This window comes from Halichoerus grypus, chromosome 1 (assembly GCF_964656455.1).
Source record: "Halichoerus grypus chromosome 1, mHalGry1.hap1.1, whole genome shotgun sequence".
Taxonomy (NCBI): domain Eukaryota; kingdom Metazoa; phylum Chordata; class Mammalia; order Carnivora; family Phocidae; genus Halichoerus; species Halichoerus grypus.
The window spans coordinates 109,836,737-109,859,444 of record NC_135712.1 but is presented as its reverse complement, the minus strand read 5'-3'; the positions used below and the strand labels follow the sequence as shown (position 1 = coordinate 109,859,444).

At 38.2% G+C, this 22,708-nt stretch overlaps 3 protein-coding genes across 8 annotated transcripts in view; 1 reads left to right on the top strand and 2 right to left on the bottom strand.

Annotated features, from left to right (window-relative positions):
- Nucleotides 1-22,708, top strand: part of MED12L (mediator complex subunit 12L) — a 318,467-nt gene that overhangs the window by 211,607 nt on the left and 84,152 nt on the right. The gene's annotated exons all lie outside the window — the stretch shown is intronic.
- P2RY13 (purinergic receptor P2Y13) lies at nt 10,275-13,524 on the bottom strand. Its single transcript, XM_036072543.2, has 2 exons — nt 13,459-13,524; nt 10,275-13,000 (listed from the first exon to the last, which is right to left on the bottom strand). The coding sequence occupies exon 2, from the start codon at nt 12,983-12,985 to the stop codon at nt 11,999-12,001; it is 987 nt and encodes a 328-aa protein (XP_035928436.1). The 5' UTR covers nt 12,986-13,000; nt 13,459-13,524; the 3' UTR covers nt 10,275-11,998.
- Nucleotides 19,364-22,708, bottom strand: part of P2RY12 (purinergic receptor P2Y12) — a 44,719-nt gene continuing 41,374 nt past the window's right edge. For both annotated transcript variants that reach the window (XM_036072541.2, XM_078070376.1), the window contains exon 3: nt 19,364-21,337. In XM_036072541.2, the coding sequence (XP_035928434.1) occupies nt 20,295-21,314 (1,020 nt within the window). In that variant the 5' untranslated portion in view covers nt 21,315-21,337 and the 3' untranslated portion in view covers nt 19,364-20,294. The remainder of the gene's footprint in view (nt 21,338-22,708) is intronic.

Genomic DNA, 22,708 nt, shown 5'->3' with positions numbered 1-22,708 from the left:
GAGGAGGAAATGAGGTCTCAGGTTGGGGTTGGCCCCAACTAAATCACTAAATCCGTCCCAGTGTTTAGGTCATTTCTGTCTTTTTTTTTTTTTTTTTTTTTTTTGGTGGGGGTGGAAGAGCTTCCTATTGCTAATTAGAAAATAAACGCATACAGCCTTTCTGTCGATTAAAGCTAGGATTAAAAGGAATCAGAATATATTTTATGAGAAACAAATCCTTTAAGATATTATTCTGCTTACTGTTTAAAAACTAAAATTGAAATGTGCTTATACTTGTGACTGAAAACATTGGAAACCTATTGTCTTACTCAAGAATCTGATGAGATCTGTAGACCTATTTTTACATATACACAAATGTCAGTATTCAAAATATTTTAAATAAATTTATTGTGGGGATGAGTTCTCACCCAATCCCTTGAATTCCATTTTTAAAGACAAAATAACGGGTGCCTGGTTGGCTCAGTTGGTTGAGCATCTGCCTTCGGGTCGGGTCATGGTCCCAGGATCCTGGGATAGAGCCCTGCGTTGGGCTCCCTGCTCAGCGGGGAGTTTGCTTCTCCCTCTCCCCCTGCCTCTCCCCTCTGCTTGTGTTCTCTCTCAGATAAATAAATAAAGTCTTAAAAAAAAAAAAAGACAAAACAACTTTTATTCTTTTTAAAAATCTTCCCATAATGATAAATTTATATAAACAAATCAATTTTTCTTACTTGTAATTAATTTTAGAACTGCAGATAAAAATCTTCAAAAGATTTGCAAGATTTTGCAACATTAAAACAAGTAAATAAATAAAATTTCACCAAATGGAATCAAAACCTGTTACTATCATGGGTGAAAATAAAATAATAAAGGTCGCATCTTTTTTGAAGTTATAAATCAATAATAGGAATTACTTAGTGTTTACTTACACCTTAAAGAAATTATATATTTACACACACACACACACACATTGGTTTTCTTTCTGTGTTGGTACAGAAAAACAAATATGTATTTAACTTAAATACTAATAGTTGAATATCAAAATTATGTTTCTTCTATTGCTTGTTCCTAAACAAACAGACAACTACCATTTTAATGGTTCTCTATTCCATTTTGTTTAGGGTGGATTAAGTTATAAGTAAGTAGACAGCCATAGGGAAAGTCTCTGGACAAAGTTAGGCAACTTAATAGTGGCTCAATCTTATAAGAATTTGCCAGATTTACAAACAATTCTGCATTTAGATTTGATTCTGCTTTGTACCATTTTTATACTTCTTCCCCAGGGATTTTGATTTTAACATTGAAGCCAGTTTATTGCATCCTGAGGAGGAAGTCTGTGCCTTGCAGACCTTAGTTGGAAACTTGTCATTTTTGGGTTGAGCTTATTGCCATTTGTCACTGTGATCCATAAATAGTAAATGATGTGAAATCAACCTGTCAAAATAACCAACTGCCAACCCTTTTTTCAAAAAATTTTTAAAAATTGTTTTTAAAGATTTTATTTATTTATTTATTTGACAGAGATACAGTGAGAGAGAGAACCCAAGCAGGGGGGCGGCAGAGGGAGAAGCAGGCTCCCTGCTGAGCAGGGAGCCTGATGTGGGGCTCGATCCCAGGACCCTGGGATCATGACCTGAGCCGAAGGCAGACGTTTAACGACTGAGCCACCCAGGTGCCCCCCAACTGCCAACTCTTAAAAGTGTCAATTCAAAGAGAGAACATACCTTGTAGCCTCCTTAAAACTGTGTGGACAAAGGCTTTCCCTGTACCTTCTGAGGATTGTCATCCCAAATTTCCAGTCATGTGTGTGAAATCATATTAGGGACCTTATTTGGAGAAATATTTCACAAGCTTCTGTTAAAGGAATAAAGGCATATCTGTTACATACCTTAAATTTTAATACTTTTTTTTTTTTTTTAACCTGGGTTGACTGTCCTGTTAGGGCCAACTAAATATATTAATTTTTTATGGTAAAGAAAATCCCTGTCCGGTGTAAGGACCTCCAGTTTTTCCTGTACATTGAAGCACCTTGACATTGTACGTATTGGTATTTTATAAAGATCTCACAGAGGAGGGAAGGAGCTCCTATCCCCTTGTCCATTCATTACAGTAGGTGGCTCTCTCTCTTCCTGGAGGTGGGCTGGGGTTGGAAGAGTTTTTTCCCTTCCTTAGGAACATAATAGATTGTTGTATTTAAAAGCTTTGGCCTGTGATGCAAATTAAGTCTAGGAATGAAAAAGTTAGCATGAGGCAGCCTTTATGCATTTGTCTTGAAGCATATCATGCCAATCTCAAGTTGGGACTTGTTCAAGCCAGTCTTACTTAACATTCAAAAAGGGAAGTAGTACACGTTTAGTCACGAAAAAAGTGTAATGCTTTGATGAAAAGAGCAGCTGAAAAACAGCCCATAACTTTATTATTGTTCAAATCACCGAAAGGTTAACCTGCATAATTTTTTTTCTGCTGATTTTTATAGCAAGTCTCACATTTCATAAAAGCCACAGGAAACTTTATAACAATAATTATCTTGCTGCTTCATTGGGGGATCCTATTAAATGCAGGGAAGCTCTTTTAATAATAACTGCTTTAGCCATTACAAACCCCAAATTTATTTTGAATACAAGACAACGTCCTGGGATATGTGTTTGTGATTCTTCACCACCACAATGTTTAAAAGATTTTTTTTCATTTTTTACTAAAGGTGACTTTTTTCTTCTAATATTATTTTTAAAGATATTAAACCCACAGACAGATTGAACGAATAGTGCAACTAAGTATTGTCTCAATTTACACACTGTTAACATTTTTCACATGCTCTACCCCCCGTAGTATATTGGGGGGACCTGTTTGAAGTTGTAGTCCTTGTGACAAATGCCTTGCCCTTAACTCCTTCAGCATGTGTTTCCTAAAAACAAGGATATTCTCTTACCTAATCACAATATTGTTATCAGTCAAGATTAATGTTGAAGCAGAGCAGTAATATTTTAAAATATTCTGTCTGTATTAAAACTTTGCACTTTCCCGGTAATACCCTTCTAATTTTTTTGACGTGACATTCAATCACTGGTCACACATTGCATTTGATTTTACTCTTTTTTAGGCTCTTAATCTTTAGAACAATCTCTCTCCTTTTTTACTTTTTAAAAAAGTCCCCCTGGCTTTTGAAAATTGGTTTGCTCTGTATTTGCTAGGGTCCATTCTGTAGGATAGGTAGTAGGGGGTGCCTCAAAATGTTTTTGAGGCACTTTGGACGTATTATCCTGAAATCTATATTAGACTAAGTTTGGGATTTTGAAGTCAAATAAGAATATCTATAATCTTGTTTGGAAAAAGATCTGGTTCATGGATCAAGAATCACAAAGTTGGTAGATCCAAACTCTCATTTTCTTTGGAATACTGGATAACTTACTCAACTTTTCTTGATTTCATTTTTCTATAAAAGCAGGATTATGATTTAATTACAGAATTTTAGATGAGAATTCCCATAACCTTATTGATTTTTCAAAATAAAGTCTTAAAAACAGAAGCATTCAAGGAGAGAATGTGTTTCTAAGATCTTGGAATAAAAATTAGGTATTATTGGTAAGTCTTCCTGAAACCGACAAAGAACCCTTTCCCTTTACCCTATTCATATGTCCCACCTTTTTAGTGTGAGACATTGACAAATGCATTACCAAGGCTTGTCTTGGTCTTCTAGTCCTTTCTCCCTTGCGTATGATTTTCCTTTGCATACAAAGGGCTTTCTAGTCTTTTTTTTTTTTCTTAAAGATTTTATTTATTTATTTGAGAGAGCGAGAGAGCGCGCGAAAGAGGGGGAACACAAGCGGGGGGAGAGGTAGAAGGAGAAGCAGACTCCCCGCTGAGCAGGGAGCCCCATGCAGGGCTCAATCCCAGGACCCTGGGATCATGACCTGAGCTGAAGGCAGACACTTAACTGACTGAGCCACCCAGGTGCCCCTGCTAGTCTTTTGTAATACACTAATTCACTACAAAACAAACACAAGCAGAGATCTAATAGCTCAAGTTGATCTGTCTTGAGCGCCCATTTCTTTTACGTGGAACCAGAACATGCAACAAGGATTGTAGTAAAATCTTCCTCACATCTTACTGTTCAATCTCTCTGTACACAAAAGTCACTCTAATTGTGGCTCACATCCAATAGCTGCGAATTTGTGCTGAGTATAATTACTACAATCCCTTTAATGTTCCCTTGCTGAGATTGGTATCTTTAGGTCCCTATGCTTGAATTACTGTGCTTAATCTGTCATTTGAAATGATTTGTATCTATTAGGTCTGCTTTAAATAAAGCACTTACCTTTTTCTGGTATGAGAACTTCATGTGTAATGGTTGATTAGAGGGAAGGGATGGTTTGGAGATTGAGTCTGGAGATATGCGGGTGTGTGACTCCTGACCTCCTATTGATACTCTGCCTTGGGCTGTGCTGCTTAGTCCATGTCCTCACTTTGGAAATTTTGCTTGAGGCAGTGTCAGGCCATGACAGGAGCCTAGTAATTGTGGGGTCAGACAGACTCCAAGGTGGATTTCAGCCGCGCTCCCCCCCCCTTTTTTGGACAAATCATTAATGTAGCTGAATCTGTTTCTTCTTCTAGAAAATAAGCTTGGGGATGACTACCTTGTAATACTGTAAAGATTAAATGAGATAATATACAGGAGAATTCTTACAGTGTTTAGAACAGGTTGGTACTTAATGAACAGTAGCTTCTCTCTCTCTCCTTTCCTCCCTCACTGTCTCTCTCCCCCTCCTTCCTCCCAGAGGCAGAGTGACTAAGTGAATGAATGGGGGTGTCTGAATGTAAATTTGGAATGATTAAAAATTGAAAACATTCCTCAACTTAGAAGTCAGAGTAAGTCCATAATATTTTAATTGCCCTTAGAAAACTCCTGGTTTTTCTTCAATGATGAACTGATGATTACTTGAAATGCTTTTTATGTTCTTTCTTGACAGCTTTCCCTTCTGAAAAGGAGGAAATCAGAAGAGCTTATTCTAGTCTGACATGGGAAAGTATAGAAGCTAAGAGCAGGATATGTAGGGGGAGAAGAGAGTTGGTCTCAGAAGGTTCACTGCATGGAGGTCAATGCTTCATTTACTTGTCGTTCAGGCATTTTTGATTATAGGGAATTTCCGTTACAGAGTTAAATAGAGTAAAAAGGGAAAAAAGTGTTGAGTGATATGTCTATATGATATAAATTTAATGCACAAATACAATATTCTTAAAAAGCTGTATAAGTATTCAGATATGCATTAGGTAAAATTGTTCAAGATGGCTACCAATAAGTACAGTCACATACAAGCTTCTGGTGTTTAAGCTGATTTTTAAAATAAAGGCAGGCATTTTAATTACCATGCCTTGAGATGTTACATTTGTCAGTTTGAGTTTTATTATAGAAGTGGCAAAAATTCACATGCTGAGTGTGATATGGAATTTTTTTTTAAAAAGTGGCTCGGTCGAGCGTCTGGCTCTTGGTTTTGGCTCAGGTCATGATCTTGGCATCCTGGGAACAGGCCCTGCGTTGAGCGCACCCCCCCCCCCCCAACTTGCTCACACACACACTCTGAAATAAATCTTAAAAAAAATTTAGTTTAGGGGCGCCTGGGTGGCTCAGTCGTTGGGGGTCTGCCTTCGGCTCAGTCCTGGGATCGAGCCCTGCATCAGCCTCCCTGCTCCGTGGGAAGCCTGCTTCTCCCTCTCCCACTCCCCCTGCTTGTGTTCCCTCTCTTGCTATGTCTCTGTCAAATAAATAAATAGAATCTTTAAAAAATTTTTTTTAGTTTAGCTACTTTACTGTAAGTCTTAAATTCAATTTCCTTTCTCTTCTCTATCCTTTTTTTCTCTTTTATAACTTCTCCCTGTGTTCTCAACTCCCATCCCTACCACTTGGGTGTCTGCCGCCCCCCCCCACTCCCCTTTCCCTACAAATACTTTATAGTAGAATGTGTGGGGTGAGGGGGGATTAGGCTAGGTATTAGGAACCCAGGTAATATTAATGTCTGAAATGTTGGCATACCCACTTTTCTGGCTGAAGCTGGATTTTCATGGTCATGCTGTTATACCCACCATGTGTTTGCATTTGTGCTCTGTTTGCTGTTTCACGTGGAGCATATTCACTCTGCACTGCATAGGAAGGGGCCACTCTGTTCTTAGAAACCCTTGGAAAAAAGTAAGGTAATATAACAGCAGTTGTTTTTTTCTCCTTGAAAGTCTTGTAAACTGACTTGTCCTTTGTGGCAAGATGAGAGTTGCTCGTAGTCCCTCACTTCCCATTACAAATTGGGCTCTACCCCACCTTCTCCTCAGTGTTACCACTGACCTCATACTTGTAGATTCATCACATTTGACCTTTCTAGGGTGTTTGATTTTGTTGACTATTACTTCCTCCTTAGTTTCCAGTATACGAGATCTCCTGTTGCTCCTTTTAATTCAGCCCCCACCTTCCAGCCCCTAAACTCCACATTCTCGGCATCTCTTCTGTCTGTTCTGTCCAGGACACTTGTGCGGCAGGGACTCTGGGATGCTCAGCTCATTCTTTCGTCTCTCACTGTGTCAGAAAAATTATCCCCTAGCATCTAATCTAGCCCTGTCTTCAGAGCCCTGGATCCATATTTTGTCTCCACTGGCTAGATTTATTGACCCAGATTTCTGAACTTTAATCAGACCCAGAATCTGCTTCTTGCCCTTCCTTTATGATCCAACACACTACTCAATCTAACAGTCTTCAGAGCAATGAATCTCAGTTGAAAGGGGGTAGTGTGGGGATTATGGACCCCATTGAAAATAAATTTTGCATATTAATTAAATACATTTTACATATAATCCCCTATTCTCCAGTGGTCTTGGACTCAAAACCTGTGTCTCTGAAAATGTCTGTAAAGTCTATGTCAGTTTTTTCCCCGTGGCTCTGGCCTGCATAGATGGAAGACTTCTGTAATTGATCTCCTATCTTCAATGGCTCTTCCTTCAATCCATAATCATAATCATCCTATTATTGGCAAATTGATTTTCCTAAAGCACAAGCAAAGAGCATGTAGTTCTTCACTTCAGAACCCTTCCATGGCTCATTGAGAAGTCTATATAATCCAACACAACACCATAGCATTCTACTGTAGGCTCCCATGCTCCATTCCCAGGCTCATCTTCTACGTCCACAGGCAGCCTCTGGCCTCCATGGCCCCTTGTGCTCTGGCCATAGCACTTTCTCCACCCCTAGCTGCGTCTTCCTCCAAGCTGTTCATGGCCTGGCAGCGTTCCCTTTCGCATGCCCTGTGTCCTGCCTCAAGGTCCAGCTCACGTTGTCATCTCCTGCAAGTCTTTCCTCATTTTCTCCATTTGAAGTTAGCTACGTTTTCCTCTCAGTTTTTATGGTGAGTGAATTTTGTCTCTCATACAGTTTCCACAGTTGGATTCATTGTGGGATGGTTCCAGAGAGGCAAAGGGCCCTGCACTAAAGGCATGACTGACTCAGTGAATCAGTGAACCCACTCTTTGGGATTTTCTGTCTCTCAAGACCTCTTGAGTGTTGGATATACTCATGGGGCTGAACCATTCAAACCCCCGAGGTTGCGGACCTCATTTGTATTGAGACCTCTCCCTTCCTCTTCAGGAGCCACCTCCTTCCCATCCTCGCAGCTGGGGTGTGATGTCAACCCTTGAGGAGCTTGTCCCGATGGTGTAGCAGAGCTGTTGAGGCCTGGGGCCTGAGGCCACCTGCCTGGGTTTTAGCCCCAGCCCTGCCTCTGCTCGCTGGCAGGTCGTGCGCACTGTGGGCAAGGTGTCTTTTTGCTATGTGTCTCAGTTTTCTTTTTTTGTTGCCCTCAACAGGAAACCCTGTGGTATGTATCTCGTAGGGTTGGAGTGGGAAACAGGTGATAGTCCTTGTAGAGCACATAGTATGGTGCCTGGCACATAGCGGGTACTCAGTGATGACGGCAAGCTGCCTGTGTAAGGTCCTGGGAGGTTCTCGCTCACTTCTAGGTCGGAGCTAATTACCTGGCAGCACCTGAGCTAGTTATGGCCCACACATGAACATATTGTTTTTGTGGGGTCAGGGAGTGTGGAGGTGGCTACGGAAGTTTTGAAAAGAGCAGGAACTATAGGAGACAGGATTTATGATTTCTCTTGAGAACATTAGAATACCTGAGGTGGTAAATATAGTGGTTACGCATATGGGCTCAGAAGCCAGAGTCTGAATTACAGTCCTAGTTCTGCTATGTATGTGCTGTGGGGTCCCCATGTAAGTTGCTTAACTTCTCTGTTTCTCAACTTCTTTATCTCTAAAATGGAGATCACAATAGCATTTCGTCACTTCCTGTGATTACTAACTGGGACAATCTGTTGAAAACTCTTGGTAGACTTACCTAATACATAGTAAATAGTAAGTAGTGTGCACTGCTTTTGTTGTCACCCGGTCAGTTCTTCTGCTGTTGCTACTAGCCAGCAACCCTGGGCCCTAAATCCCTCTGGTGCCAACAGTTGGCCCGGAGCAGTAGAAACCCCCATAAGTTGGGCATGACCTTTCCAGGTAGCTAAGTCCTCACCGTTGCCTGTCACCTTAATCTGCCCTGTTCTCTTAATAACAGTTTTATCTGTCTCCTATTGACAGATTCCACTCCTTTGCATTCATGTCCAAGAAGGCTATGCTGTGAATCTCCAGGAATAGTATGCACAGTTCTCAATATGAACCTCAAGGAGCAGTTAGCACAGTAGTTCTTGACGTGTGGTCCAGAACAATAGCATCAGTATCCTCTGCAAACTTATTCTCAGGCCTCACCCCGGACCTCCTGAATCAGAAACTCTGGGAGTGGGCTTAGCAATCTGTGTGTGAAGAATCCCTGTGGCTTGTTCTGATCCCCACAGCAGTTTGCGAACTACTGATTTAACATGTGTTCTATATTCATATTGCTTACATCCAGTAAAAATAATTACATTTAACTTTTTACAAAACCCTTATTTGTGTTCGGAGCTCATAGATTATATCAAAGCTAAGTTTTTTTTTTTTTTTTTTGCTTTTTGCTTTCTTGTTTCTGTCATTAATGGCTATGGTATAGCATCTCATTCTATAGGCATTGTAGAATTTAGTATTTGTGATGGCTAGTTTGGAAAGTTGTTTTCAAATGGTTGCTTTGCATTCTGTGAGGGTGATTTTATTTTATTATTATTTTTTATTTATTCTTTTTAAAAATTTTTTTTTTTTTTTAAAGATTTTATTTATTTGACAGAGAGACACAGTGAGAGAGGGAACACAAGCAGGGGGAGTGGGAGAGGGAGAAGCAGGCTTCCTGCTGAGCAGGGAGCCCGATGCGGGGCTCAATCCCAGGACCCCGGGATCATGTCCTGGGCCGAAGGCAGATGCTTAATGACTGAGCCACCCAGGCGCCCCCTGTGAGTGTGATTTTAAGGTGGCTCTAATATGCCCATTCCCTAAGTCCATCATAGATTATTTCACTCTGTACATCAGGTACTCAGCATTTGAATATAATGTTACTATAATATAATTAAATATTTGTATTTAGGGCAGGCATAATTTTGGAAATTTTATCTTTAAAGATCTTTTTTAAAAAGATTTTATTTATTAGAGAGAGAGAAAGAGCAAGTGAGCACGAGCAGAGGGAGGGGCAAAGGGAGAGGGAGAAGCAGACTCCCCGCTTAGCAGGGAGCCTGAGGTAGGACCTGACCCCAGGACCCTGGGATTATGTCCTGAGCTGGAGGCAGACGCTTAACCAACCGAGCCACCCATGTGCCCCTTAAAAGATCTTTTTAAAAAAATTGTGTATATTATCAAGATGCAGTTACTTATAATACAGTATTATAGTCTACATGTGATTGTTTAATATACTTAGTAAAGGCAGTGTGGATTTAGTGACATCTCTAACAGTCCATGATTTAATTCTTTTATTTCAGAGAACGAAAATCAGACATTAGGAGTATTTTTTGAAGAGTTTAGGAGATTGTAATATGCTACAGTTACAGATTTTACTTAACCAAAACCGGTAGCACGTAGCTAAAGCATTTTGTCTATAGCTTTAAAAGTGAAACGTTGATAAACATTAGCCCAAAGCTACACATGTAATGTTTATTAATTCTGCTTTCTTCATGTTCATTTACTAGCAAGCCAAGGAACACCCCCAACACCCAGGCCCCTGGGTGCATGCTCTATAGGAAGGCAACTAAAAAGAGCTTGAGTTTTCAATAAATTGATATCACCTTTTGAAAATAGAAACATCAGTGAGAATTGGCTTCCTCCTTGCTTTTCCAGCATGTAAAAATAAAACCAGCTTGAATTATTTTATCAAATATTTATTGATTGCACAGTGAGACACATCTTTGCTCTCAAAAATATACATAAATTATTAAAAGAGTAGATACATGTGTGGGCAAGTAATTACAAAGCAGTGTGATAAGTACAATAATTGAGGTGTGACAACAGTCTGATGAGGGGGTGATTGGGTTTGAGATGGTGGTGGGAGGTTGGCCAGATGAGATTTCATGGAACAAGTGATAGCATCTTAGGGTTTCATGGATGGGTCAGAGGGAGATTTATGTGTGCAGTGAGTGGCCCAGAGGCAAAAAGGAGCAACGCAAGTTCTAACAGTTAGAAACGTACATAAGAGTGTAATGTTCCAGGGATGGAAGCACAGTTAGAAGATAAGGCCAGAAAGGTGGGCAAGTTCCAGGGCCTTCAGGGCCTTGGAGAACATGGGAAGAGGTTGGGGGTTTCACCTATGGTGATCGTGTTTGAGCCAGCGGCACATTTACAGAGCATGAATACTTTGTGCATTTTCTCTAGAAGATATAAATCCATGTCCACAATTCTAGATAACCACATTTTAGCTTTTTTGAAGCACAGAGGGATTCAGGAAGAGATACGGAGGGGAAAAAGTACGAATAGGTTACCATCCTTAGCAAAATTTCCCAGTATGGATGCTATTGATTGTGGGTCAGCAATTCCATCCATAAATGTACCAAGAATGACACAACAATGACATAATTGTATTTCAAACATTTGTAATTCATGGTCTGCAGGGAATAGTGTGGGAGGTACCAAGAAAACATGACATGGTTTCTGTCTTTAAAACATGTTGTCTTTCTTAAAGAATCCTGTCCATCTTTTGGGGATGCAGTCAGGAATATCACTAACTAGCAAAGGGAAATCTACCACGATGGCCCTCACACATACCCAAACAGTGGGAGCAGTAGTTAATGTGTGAGGCAGGAGGATAGAGGTTGTGGCCCAGGAAGGCTTTGTTGAGTAGGTGGCATATTCAACCGCCATTAGAGTATTTGCTGGGCAGAGGGAGAATTCCAGAGAATATCAGTCCTGTATTCTTGCCATTAAATTGTGCACACTTAAGGCATGCAAAGTACTATAGTACGATATTTTATGTGGCTTAATAATGGTCTTTGCCTCACATAGAGTACTGAAATAATGTTAGTACTCTTGACACTGGAAGAGGCTCTTTGAAGGAGAAATTCCTTCATCCAGGCTTTCTCAGGGTTTTCTGACCCTATTTCAACTCCCCAGATGCTTCATATCTAGCATCCCTTTCAACCACTAGCTTCAGCTTTCATCAAAGGATTTTCAAGTTTGTTTGTTTTTAAATCAGCAAGTATCAACAGTTGTGGGACCCGAAAGCAGTAGTGTTGTATGAATTATGTATTGTACAAGAATGTGAGAAGGTGTTTTGGAAGGAAGGTTCTTAGTAATTTACATTTATCCATAATGTTTTCCAATATGTAAGTGAATGCTTTCAAAAAGATGACCTCTAGTGGCCACTTGCTTTCTGTTGCATTCTCTGACCAGTACTTCATTCTGCTCATCAATCGATCTACGTGGACTTAAAATTTATATAATCCTTTCTGTAAACCTGGGTAATAATAACATGTAAGAAAACCTTTGTCTCATCTGTTTTTCTTTCATTGCTTAAACTTGATTTCCAAATCAATTATCTTTTGAAGTCTTATCGATTAAATAGAACATAGCCGTGATAAAGTTATCAGGTTGGAGTTATATTGTCTGAGTAGTTTGATTTTCTTGGGTTGATCCTGTGATCTTTCTCCCTCTCATACATGGTAGACGTTCTGTGAATTTTTTACATAAGAATATGTATATTAAGGGATCCATGCAAATGTTAGTTGCTGCCAAAAAGAGAGTCGTTTCTTTAGCTATAAACAGTTGGTTTTGCAACCTGCAGTCAGTCTTGCTGTTGGTTTGACTGTGAGTGTATGGAACTCGGGCAAAATGAAATGGAGCAAAACACACAAAGAATACAGCCACAACAACAAATACTTTACCTTCCAGCTTTGTGTTGTGTTTGCGGTCCTTACTTCTGGACTTTCTATAAGAGCTGTATACTTTTTTTGCAATCACCGCATAAAACAGAAGCATCAGGACAAAAACAGTCCAGAAAATGAACTGGCATATGTAGTTCACCACTTGATGCCATTTCAGCCCCAGGGGACCCTTCAAGGAGGCACACTTTTTCACAGATGCCGGCGTTGCTTCCTTGTTGCTCAAGATTATATTTGGCAGAGAGATGAGGAACAAAAGGAGCCAGATGAGGGTCGAGACCATTTTTGCAAAAACAGGTTTTTGGACAAAAAATTTTCCAAAAGGCCTGATGATCTTGAGGAATCTGTCAAAGGCTATGAAACCTAGCAGTATGATGGCCACATACATGGTCTCATAAAAGATGACAGCCGAGAAACGACACACAAAGGCCCTGAGTTGCCAGGGTCCGAGGTGTGAGTCAGAGAGGATTTTAAACGGAAGCATGAGCGTCATTATCAAGTCAGCCACCAGAGTATTTTTGAGGTAGACAATGAAGGTGGAGGAGCTGGGGATGTGAATGAACACCCACAGGGCCAGAGTGTTCAACAGGATGCCGATGAAGAACACGACTGTGTAGGTGACTGGGAACACCAGCTGCGATATCCGCGTGTCCCTGGGGCACTGCTCAGACCCATTGAAGCCCTTTATCGCTGTGGTGTTCATCGTTTCCAATGTCAGCTATTACAGATAAACACATACACAAAGGGAAACAAGAAGCATTTCATCATTTGGAAGTGCTACTTTTAAAAGCAGACTTTAGGTGTATAACGTATTAACACTTTACATTTACTCATCACATTCAGTAGAGGAGTTGAAAAGGCACATGTTGTTTCTAGCTAGAATTTTTTTAAACATGTACTACAATTTTGGTACTTGTAATAGTACCATTATTTTTACACCCTTATGAAACCCAAATAACAGGTTCTACCTCATTTGTAAGTGCTACTTTTAACATGCAGTAAAACAAGACCCATTTAAGAAGTCATAATTCATGTCAGATTGTTGCACATTATATAGTTCCTTATGCTCATAATCTATGGTTTCTAGAATGTCTACCTTAAAGTGTTTTTTTTTCCCCCTTGAATATTTTCTTTCTTTTATAAGCAAGCCCACTCATAATAAAAGTTGAAATTCACCTTTGTTTGTGAGGATCCTGAGCTCAGTGTCTTCTGATTGAGGCAGTTATTAGTTCAGCCCACGGAGAGCATGTGAAGCAAGTGTTGTTCTGCTTTCTTATACCAGTTTCCTTCCTCATTTTCACGTGCGTAATGTGATCAATTAGAATGTCTTCATATTCAAACCTTTGCAGGTTTTCTAATAAGCCTCTCTTATTTCAAGCTTAGGTACTGTTAATCTACTGTAACTTGAATATCTTTATATTTTCTCCTCTAATAACTTTTGGCATTTTATCTTTTCTGTCTACACAGTCACTGAAATTTTTGAGTGCCTTTTGTATATAATAATAGGTGGCAGAAAAATAAATTACCCCCAAATTACAACCACATAGGAGAGAGTACGAGTTGATTCTAAAATCAGAACCATCATTTGCACTCTTGTAGACTGCTTTGTCCAGAAATCTGTGTTCAATAGGATGACCTCTTTATTTTTACATTTATCTTGGTCTTTTGGTCTTTTATCTCAGAGAGATTGACTTTTTTTCCCAAAAGTTCAGGGCTGTTAGACACAGATTTGGGGGTTAGAATCCCAGATCCAAGAATTACGGGGAGCTAGATCATAGTCAAATGATTTAGAAGCTCTCTGCCTCAGTTTGCTCATCTATATTGTGGATTTAATGACAATATATACCTCATAGCATTATTGAGAAGACAAAACGAGTGTCTAGAATAGTGCTGGGTGTATATGAAGCACTAAAAAACGTTCACCCCTGACTGCAGTGCTGAGTGAACTACAGATTTCAATGGAGATAATTTCACTCATTAGAAACCATTTTTGGAAATCTCTTCTGTATTTAATGTTGTATGTGAAGTGTGGAAAACTCAGGAATTTCATCAGTCAGCCTTGGGCCAAAGTCTATAAAATGTATCATTTAAATCTCTTCAAGTTTGAAAGGGTGTAATTGCCACTTTGTGTAAAGATGGTTGTCCATGAATAGAAATGTTTCCCTGCCAGATAGGTAAAGGGAAAGAGGAAATTGAGAGGGGAATGAGGGGAATGTGGAGTTCTCCATGATGAGTTTCACTTCATATTTTTTACTGCACGTTTCACCACAGAGTTGGACCAGACTGTGGGGTTGATGGAGAATTTTGGGATGGCTTGGTTTGGGATTCTGAGAAGAAAAGTTTCATGTCCCACTGGATGTTTAAAATATGAGACAATAAGATGCCTGATAATTTTGTTGGAACTACCCAATGTGGCACAGTTTAAAAAATGTGTGTTTGACTCAAATAAATTGTTCCTTGGAAATACAGATTCTGGATTTCATTAATGTGATGGAACGTGACTTAAACATCCATCTTCTTGCTTGCTTCAGTAGGGGAAAAATAACAAACTATTTTTACTTTTTAAGTAGAAGTATTTGACCTACATAATTAAGTATAAATTTCCCGAAATCTCCAAAACCATTATCTAGATGGAGGTTTGGAATAGTTTCAGTTTAAATAAGGAAATGCTGTATAAGATAATTTCATAATATGAAAACTGGAAATCACATTTTGGTCAACTTTCAAAATGTCCAAGTGTGGGAAACTTTCAAAAGAGGAACTGACTTAACAGTGCCCATTTCTAAAGTTGTGGAATGTGTTCTTTCAAATGTGGCAAGTTTCAAAATGTTTGACCATACTAAATATCCAACACACCACACATTCCTATATGTCCATGTGCTTAACATGTATTAATTGACTTTCCTTTGATTCACAGCAATGCTGCCCCCCTCCCCAACCGAGGGACCCTTGTTAGCTTGTCTGAGAGGCTGCCCAGCAGAGCAGATAGGAGCACTGTCTCAGGAGCCAGAGTGCCTAGGCTCAGTTTCTTATTGCAGCTTTTATTTTCTTGTGACCTTGGGCAAGTTATTTATGTTTTCTATGAAACTATTGCCTTCTGCTTACAATGAAAATAAATAATAGTATCTACTTTGATTTGTTAAGGAATGAAATGAGTGAAGATTCACCAAGTGCATAGACTAATGCGTATCATGTGGTAGGTGTTAGTATGTTTCTTGTTAAATGAAGTTAAAAGTGGGATACCATGTATACCTTTGGGGATGGATGGGGAAGAATCAAAGATGAAATGAAAGATCCCAGAAATTAGAAGCCTGCCAAATGACAAGAAACCAAATTTAAATCCTATATTTAGTCAAAACCAATACAATCAGTATAGCCAGTGAGTATAGTGCTCTAAATGATATGATCTTATTTACTTTTTAACAAAAATCCTCAGAGATTTGTCCCATTTTACTGATGAGAAAATTGAGGCACAGCAGTTAAGCAGTTTAGCCAAAATCCTGCACCCCAAGCCAACTTCAGACCCACACAGCCTGGTTCAGAGGCCGTACTAGGAGCCTGCCTCACACTCCCCACTGTCAGAAAGCACAGATGGTGAATTGTCTAGATTCTAGAGTTTCTGAGCTTTGTATTACTGATTGATGCGTGAGGAGTAACAATCAACTTTAAAGGTTAATGGATTTGTGAAGCTTTTTCCCTTAAGGTGAAGTACGTGGCTGAAAACATAAATTGGTTCCAAGTGGTATGATCCAGAGAGAATTAAAGAAGATTACATTGAAAGCTCATAGAAATTAGAAGCCTGCCAAATGGCAATAAACTATTTTTTCCATTTATAGTCTCTTTTGAGATTTTCCTTTGGATCAGAGTTAACAGTTTAAAGGTTCCTGTTGATGTGGCCAACCAGTACCATCTGAATAATATCTGAAAAGATGAGCAAGTATTTGTTTTGATTTGGAATGAAAGTCATAGTGGGAACTCTTACAAAAATAGCCTTTTACTTCTCATCACATCATAGCATGGTACTTTCTCAGATGATATGAAACTGTTTAAAAAAAAATTCCACACTGGGTTAACTGAAAGTAGAAATAATAATCAGTTAAAATAAGTTATGTAGTTTAACATTAAGTATAGAAATGTCTATAAGTAGAATCAGTATTAGAAAATCTCTACATGTAAGTAGAAACAGGCAATAAAGTCATAGTATTACCTGGAAGCATATTAATATCTGTTTTCATATTTTTATTATAAGAGGAAGGCAAGTTTGAAGAATTCAAAGATAAGCAATTTGAAGAATTCAGATATAAGCATGTGTATAGGAGAATGTGAAAGTTAATCTCCCTTTGCATAATGCATACAAATGTGTGTGCAAATATATATATTTACATTTATTGACCTATCAGATCTTTGTTTCCTTTTCATGTTAGTCCATGAAGATTTACCTATTTTTTTTAAAAAAGTTACACTATAGAAAATTACCATAGTTGGGTTAAGCCATTACTGATTGGCATTTCGTGTTTTTTTTTTCTCCAAATTTTTCTCTGTTGAAAACAGTACTGTAGGACACATATATGTCCATATATGTTTGTTATAGTTGTTTCAACATATTTGTAGAAAATTTCCTATAAGTGGGATTGCTGGACCAAAGCTGTGCAGCAAAATGTTGAATGGTATTTTCAAATAGCTTTCCAGAAAGATCTTACCATTTTACAGTCTCCCTGAGTGGGATTCTTCCTTCCAACACTGTTATAAAAATCTTTTAAAGCAATTCTAAGCTTACAGGTGAAAAAGGCTCATGTAATTTTTTTTTTTTTTTAAAGATTTTATTTTATTTATTTGACAGAGAGAGAGACAGCTAGAGAGGGAACACAAGCAGGGGGAGTGGGAGAGGGAGAAGCAGGCTCCCGGCCGAGCAGGGAGACCGATGCGGGGCTCGATCCCAGGACCCTGGGATCATGACCTGAGCCGAAGGCAGACGCCTAACGACTGAGCCACCCAGGCACCCCAAGGCTCATGTAATTTAAATGTAAATGTATTTGCTTATTAGTGAGAGTATATATTTTTTCATATTTTTATTGTCCATTTGTTTTTCTCTTAGAAATTGATTTTTTATGTCTTTTCCCATTTAAAAAAATCAGGCTGTTTCTCTTTATTTACTGACTTTAAGTGCATTTCTACATATTTAATTCCAGCTGGCATCATTGCAGTCTTACTTTGGGCATTACCGATCAACAGTGATCACCTAGACCGGGCACTGGAATCTAGTTGGTTTTAGTGCAAGGCTGCTGAAACACCTAGATGCATGAATAGTGGGTTCTTTTTCTGAATATTTTCTCCCTGTTTTTAGAGTTCTGGTCCAGGGGTTGTCAATCTTCTTTTCTAAAGAGCCACTTAGTAAATATTTAGGTTTTGCAGCCATGCAGTCTTCCTCACAACCCAACTAATCAACTCTGTTGTTGGAGCAGGTAACCAACCATGGATAAAACCTGAGTGTGTGTGGCCGTGTTCTTACAAACCTTACTGTGGACCCTGAAACTTGAATTTCATGTAGCTTTAATACAACATGGAATTTTATTCTAATATTTTTCCTGTTGATATTTGAAAATGTAAAAACCGTTCTTAGGTCACAGGCTGTACAGAAACAAGGGGTGGACTAGGTTTGGCTCGCAGGCTGTAGTTTGCCACACCTGCTTTAGACTTTCTGTAAAAACCACCGTGAAAAACTGCCACTAACCAGCAGCCTTAGGACTTGTTAGCTACTAAGGCTGTTGGCAAGACTACATTTTGTTTGTCTCATCTTCTGAACTTTTCAACTTCTGGACTTGAGTCTACAAAATTTGGCTTCACTTTTTTTTTTATTATGAAATCTGGGATTTATTATGTATATTAAAATTCTTAAACCTGGAAATAGTGACATGTTCTGTGTATCATGAGTACTCTGTAAATACTGATCTCTCAGTCTCTCTTGGGTGGATTCAGTTTGATTTTCGATACAGCAGTGTATGCTGTCCAATGTCTTTGAATAAGAAATTCCCAACAAAGTGTGATTTAGAGTTTAATGTAAATTTTTCATATTGTATATAAAAACATAGATAATTCTAAACACCTTACAGTTCTTTTACAAAAATACTGTAATACCATTGGCATTTGTTTCTTTTCTTTCTCTTATGGAAATTGTCCTCTCGGTGAACTAATTTAATCCAAAGGGAAAGATTATTTGGGAAAGTCTTTGCCCACTCTCAGTCTCCCAGCAGTTCATGTGGTCATGGCACCATGGTGTCAGTTTTAACCCACTCTCTGTCCCCTGACTCGGATGGGTTGAGAGGTGGATCTGACCTTCTTTTTTCCCATATTCAAAATAAGATCAGAGGAGTTGATCTCTAGTTTTCTTCCATTTTAACTATCCTGCTGTTCTTACAGAATGTGCACACGTACACATGTGATGTTAAAGTGCATTGCATTAGTCTACATGGCTAGAATGTAGACTAGCAGTTTGTAGAAGATGCATCTTTTTTGATGAATTTCTCTTTGTGCTTCGCCACTAACATGCAGTGCTTGCTTGTAGAAGTGCCAGGGAAGTAAATGCAGCCGCTTGAGAATAGATATCATTTAGAAAGTTGAGTGAGTTCAACTTTGCACTGATATTTAGCTCAGCAGAACTTGTGGAGGATTTAGATAAAAATCGATTAATACTGAAGTTCAATGAACTTCCTTATACTGCAACTCACCCCCTTTTTTCCCCCCCTCATCATATTTTGATATTGGTATCCATGCCTTACATTTGAGAATTGCCTCTGGGGATCATAAATAACTGAGATAAATAGTGTCAGCTTCCAATTCTGTTATATATTTTGTTTATATTAAAAATAGTCACTATGGCTTGTGTAGATTCATACTTCATTATCATTTACTTATGAACTAATTGATGTGTTATGTCACCTTCAATAGAGACTTTGCCCAATAACGTGTCATAAAACAGTTTTTGCAGTTATCCTTTATTAAATGGGTTTGTTGTTTGATGTAGGATTCTATAAGAGGTGAGTGGTAGTATCTAATGTCTTTGAACAAAGAAATTCCAACAAAGTGTGATTTAGAGTTTAATGTACATTTTTTTTGTATTACACATAAGTGACAAACCAGTAATTACAAACACTTTAACCACTTTTCTGTTAATAGTTATGCTTTGCAACCGCATAGTCACATTTGTTTTTCTCACTGAAGCAAATACTCATTAACCCAAGTAGCAGGTATTTTCTGAAAGCTAGTTAATAAAGTTAAGTGGCAATGATGGTATTGTACCATTAATAAAACTGGTTTCTCCAGCATTAAGGAAATACTCAAAGTTTTTTGGTATTAGAATGTCATAAAAATAACTTTTAATAACTTTGCTATTTCTGCTTTTTTTATTGGAAAAGTATTTTTAAACCTCTTTTTAATGAAAATTAAAAAAATTCACTCCAATTACCATTTCAATTAGTTTAAATTTCTTAGGTTTTTGCTAATAATTAGAAGTTAGTAGTAAATATTCTTTGTAAAGTGTCCCACTTATATTTTTATAATGAGTATCAAAATAGATCAGCATTTGGTTAGGGACTAGGGTGTATATACATCTTAGTATAATTTTCAGTCAGAAGACTTTTATCAGATTTATCATTCTTCCTTAGTTGATTATAACTTGATAATAACATCGTGTTCAATAATGTACAGTAGACATTATATGGTCACACACTTTGCCAACACTCTCCAAATCATGACTTCTGTGTAGTTTGGCTTGTAACCATGATGATTAGATACAGTTCATTTTGCTACACATCTACATGTTAGGTTTCTTTTTCTACATTTTAAGATAGCTTTTAATACTGGATAAGTAAATGAAAATTACTTCTTTTGTTTTCTGTTACTTGTTTAGAGAGTCATTGTTACTAACTCGACTTATTATTAGTCAGTATTTTTACACAGTGCTTTCCTTTTGGATGTTCCAGATACTAATAGATTGAAATATTACCTCAGGTAGTTTACATCGGAGTCTCTTCACTTGGGTCACCGCCATCCTGTTCTTTTTTCCTATTTTGTTGGGATGGAGACGTTGCAGAATTGGGGCATTTCAGCATACTCATTAAGGAATTTTTGAAGGACTTGCAGAGGAAAAAGTAGATGAATGGATCCAGGCATGCATTTAAGGAAGTTAACCAAAGTGTGCTCTCTTTAACATAAAACAGAGTGTTCTCAGCAGAGCAGTCAAAGACATCGCGGGTTTGGCTCAGGGTGTAGGGAATGCGGGCAAAATGGAAGGGAACAAAACAAATAAAAAATACAGCAATGATAATGAAAACTTTGATGTTTACCTTTTTCTTGGGGACTTTGCCTACGCCCCTCGTTCTCACGTACGACCTGTACAGTTCTTTTGTAATGAGTGTATAACATACAATGACAATTAAAAAATTAATCCAGAAAATGACTTGACAGATGTAATTGACTATTTCATGCCAGACCAGACCAAACTCTGATTTGAGGAAAGAGCATTTCTTCACATTCTTGTCTCTTGGCCTCCTGTTGGTCAGAATCATGTTGGGCAAAGAGAGTAAGAACATGAATGCCCAAATTACAACAGAGAGAATTTTAGCCCCCAAGAGATTGTTGGGGTTGGACATCTTAAATGGCCTGGTCGTTTTCTGATAGCGATCAATAGTTATCAGTCCAAGGAATGAAATACTGATGTACATTGTAAAATAAAATATGACAGAGGTCACTTGGCACACAAAGGTTCTCAGTGGTCCTGTTCCCAGTTTGGCATCACTGAGAATTTTGAATGGAAAAGTTAGAATCATGAGAAGATCAGAAATGACTGTGTTCTTAAGAAAAATAATAAAGTTGGATTTACTGTGGATTTGAAAGAAAATCCTCATTGCTAGGCTGTTTGTGATGAGTCCAACAAAAAACAAAACAGTATAGAGGAGCGGGAAGAGGACCTGGGTGATCTTATAATCTCTGGTGCACAGGCTGCCATTCCCAGCCACAGAGGTGAGGTTGTCCATGGCTTGTGTTTCTTCTTTGCTACCTAGGGGAGGAGAGTAGGGATGGTTATTTTCAGTTCCAGACTGTCGATTTTGCTCTTATTTCTGTGTAACTTTTTTTTTTTTAAAGATATATTTTTTTGAGCGTGAGTAAGCTAGAGAGCGCGTGCAACCATAAGAGCAGAGGGGAGGGGCAGAGGGAGAGGGCGAAGCAGACTCCCCGCTGAGCAGGGAGCCCAGTGTAAGCCTAAGGCCGATGCTTAACCTACTGAGCCACCCAGGGGCCCTCGGTGTAACTTTTCTGGACAGCCTTCTCTAAAAATTGAGGTTTCCAATCCTTATTGTGACAGTAAGAATACAGAAAATTGAATCTCAGAATACTTAATTGTGGCAAATACCAAATAAAATGGTCTGAAGTACATTATATGAGGGTATAGATACTTTGTACTTCTCATTTTCTAAAAGTTTGCCTCTTAAAGGACGTTTTTCTTAGGCACATGCGCACAGTGTGTAGAAATGGGAAGAGAAACATGGACTGTGCTTTATTCCTTTCCAGCTTCATTTCCATGCCATTTAGCTTTTCCGTTTCTATTCACAGTCACTTTTCCTGCATTCTCCTTATTCCTGGGCTCCATTTACTCTGATACCATCAAAGGGTTCTAAGGAGACGTGACTGATAATTGGCTATTAGAATTTAAAAGTAAAAAGGGGAAAGAAATTTGTACAAAATCACTTTTAGGGAATTTATTGTTAAGTATTAAATCAGATATAAAACTTTATAATTGGAAGCTATTTCTGTCTGTATGTTGCTCAGTCATCCATTTAGAAATCAACCTCAGACTAATTCTTTAGCTGCAAATACTTTAACCCACATATATCTTATTTCTGACTTTGGACAGTATATTTGGAATTTTTACATACATTTTCTTGAATATCATTCACTTAAAAAAAAAAAAACAGTAAACAAAATGAAGTGGTTATCAAATGGCGTTCTTCAAAACAGCCAGGGCATACTTTCCAGGTATATAGAGTATGTAATAATAGCTAAAATAAAATATCAAAGCCATGTCCTTGTCTGGTTTCCTAGGTTATTACACCACAACAGATGGCTATAAAAGAAAACTAACACTTGACTTGAATACATTATCTGCCATCTAAGTTTTGAAATTTAAAATGAAATTTTAATGTTTTTATTTCAAGGGCAAATGGAATTGATTCTATATCAATATTATTCCTAAATATAAGACATGGTGTTGTACAAAGAATACATATCCAAATTAAAAAAAAAAGATTCCACGTGAAAGACTTAAGTATGACAAATAAATATAACACTAAATTCCCACAAATGTAATATTTCATTGTCTAATTATTGAATAAAAGATTCATGTCACAATTACAGCTTCAATTTTCAACAC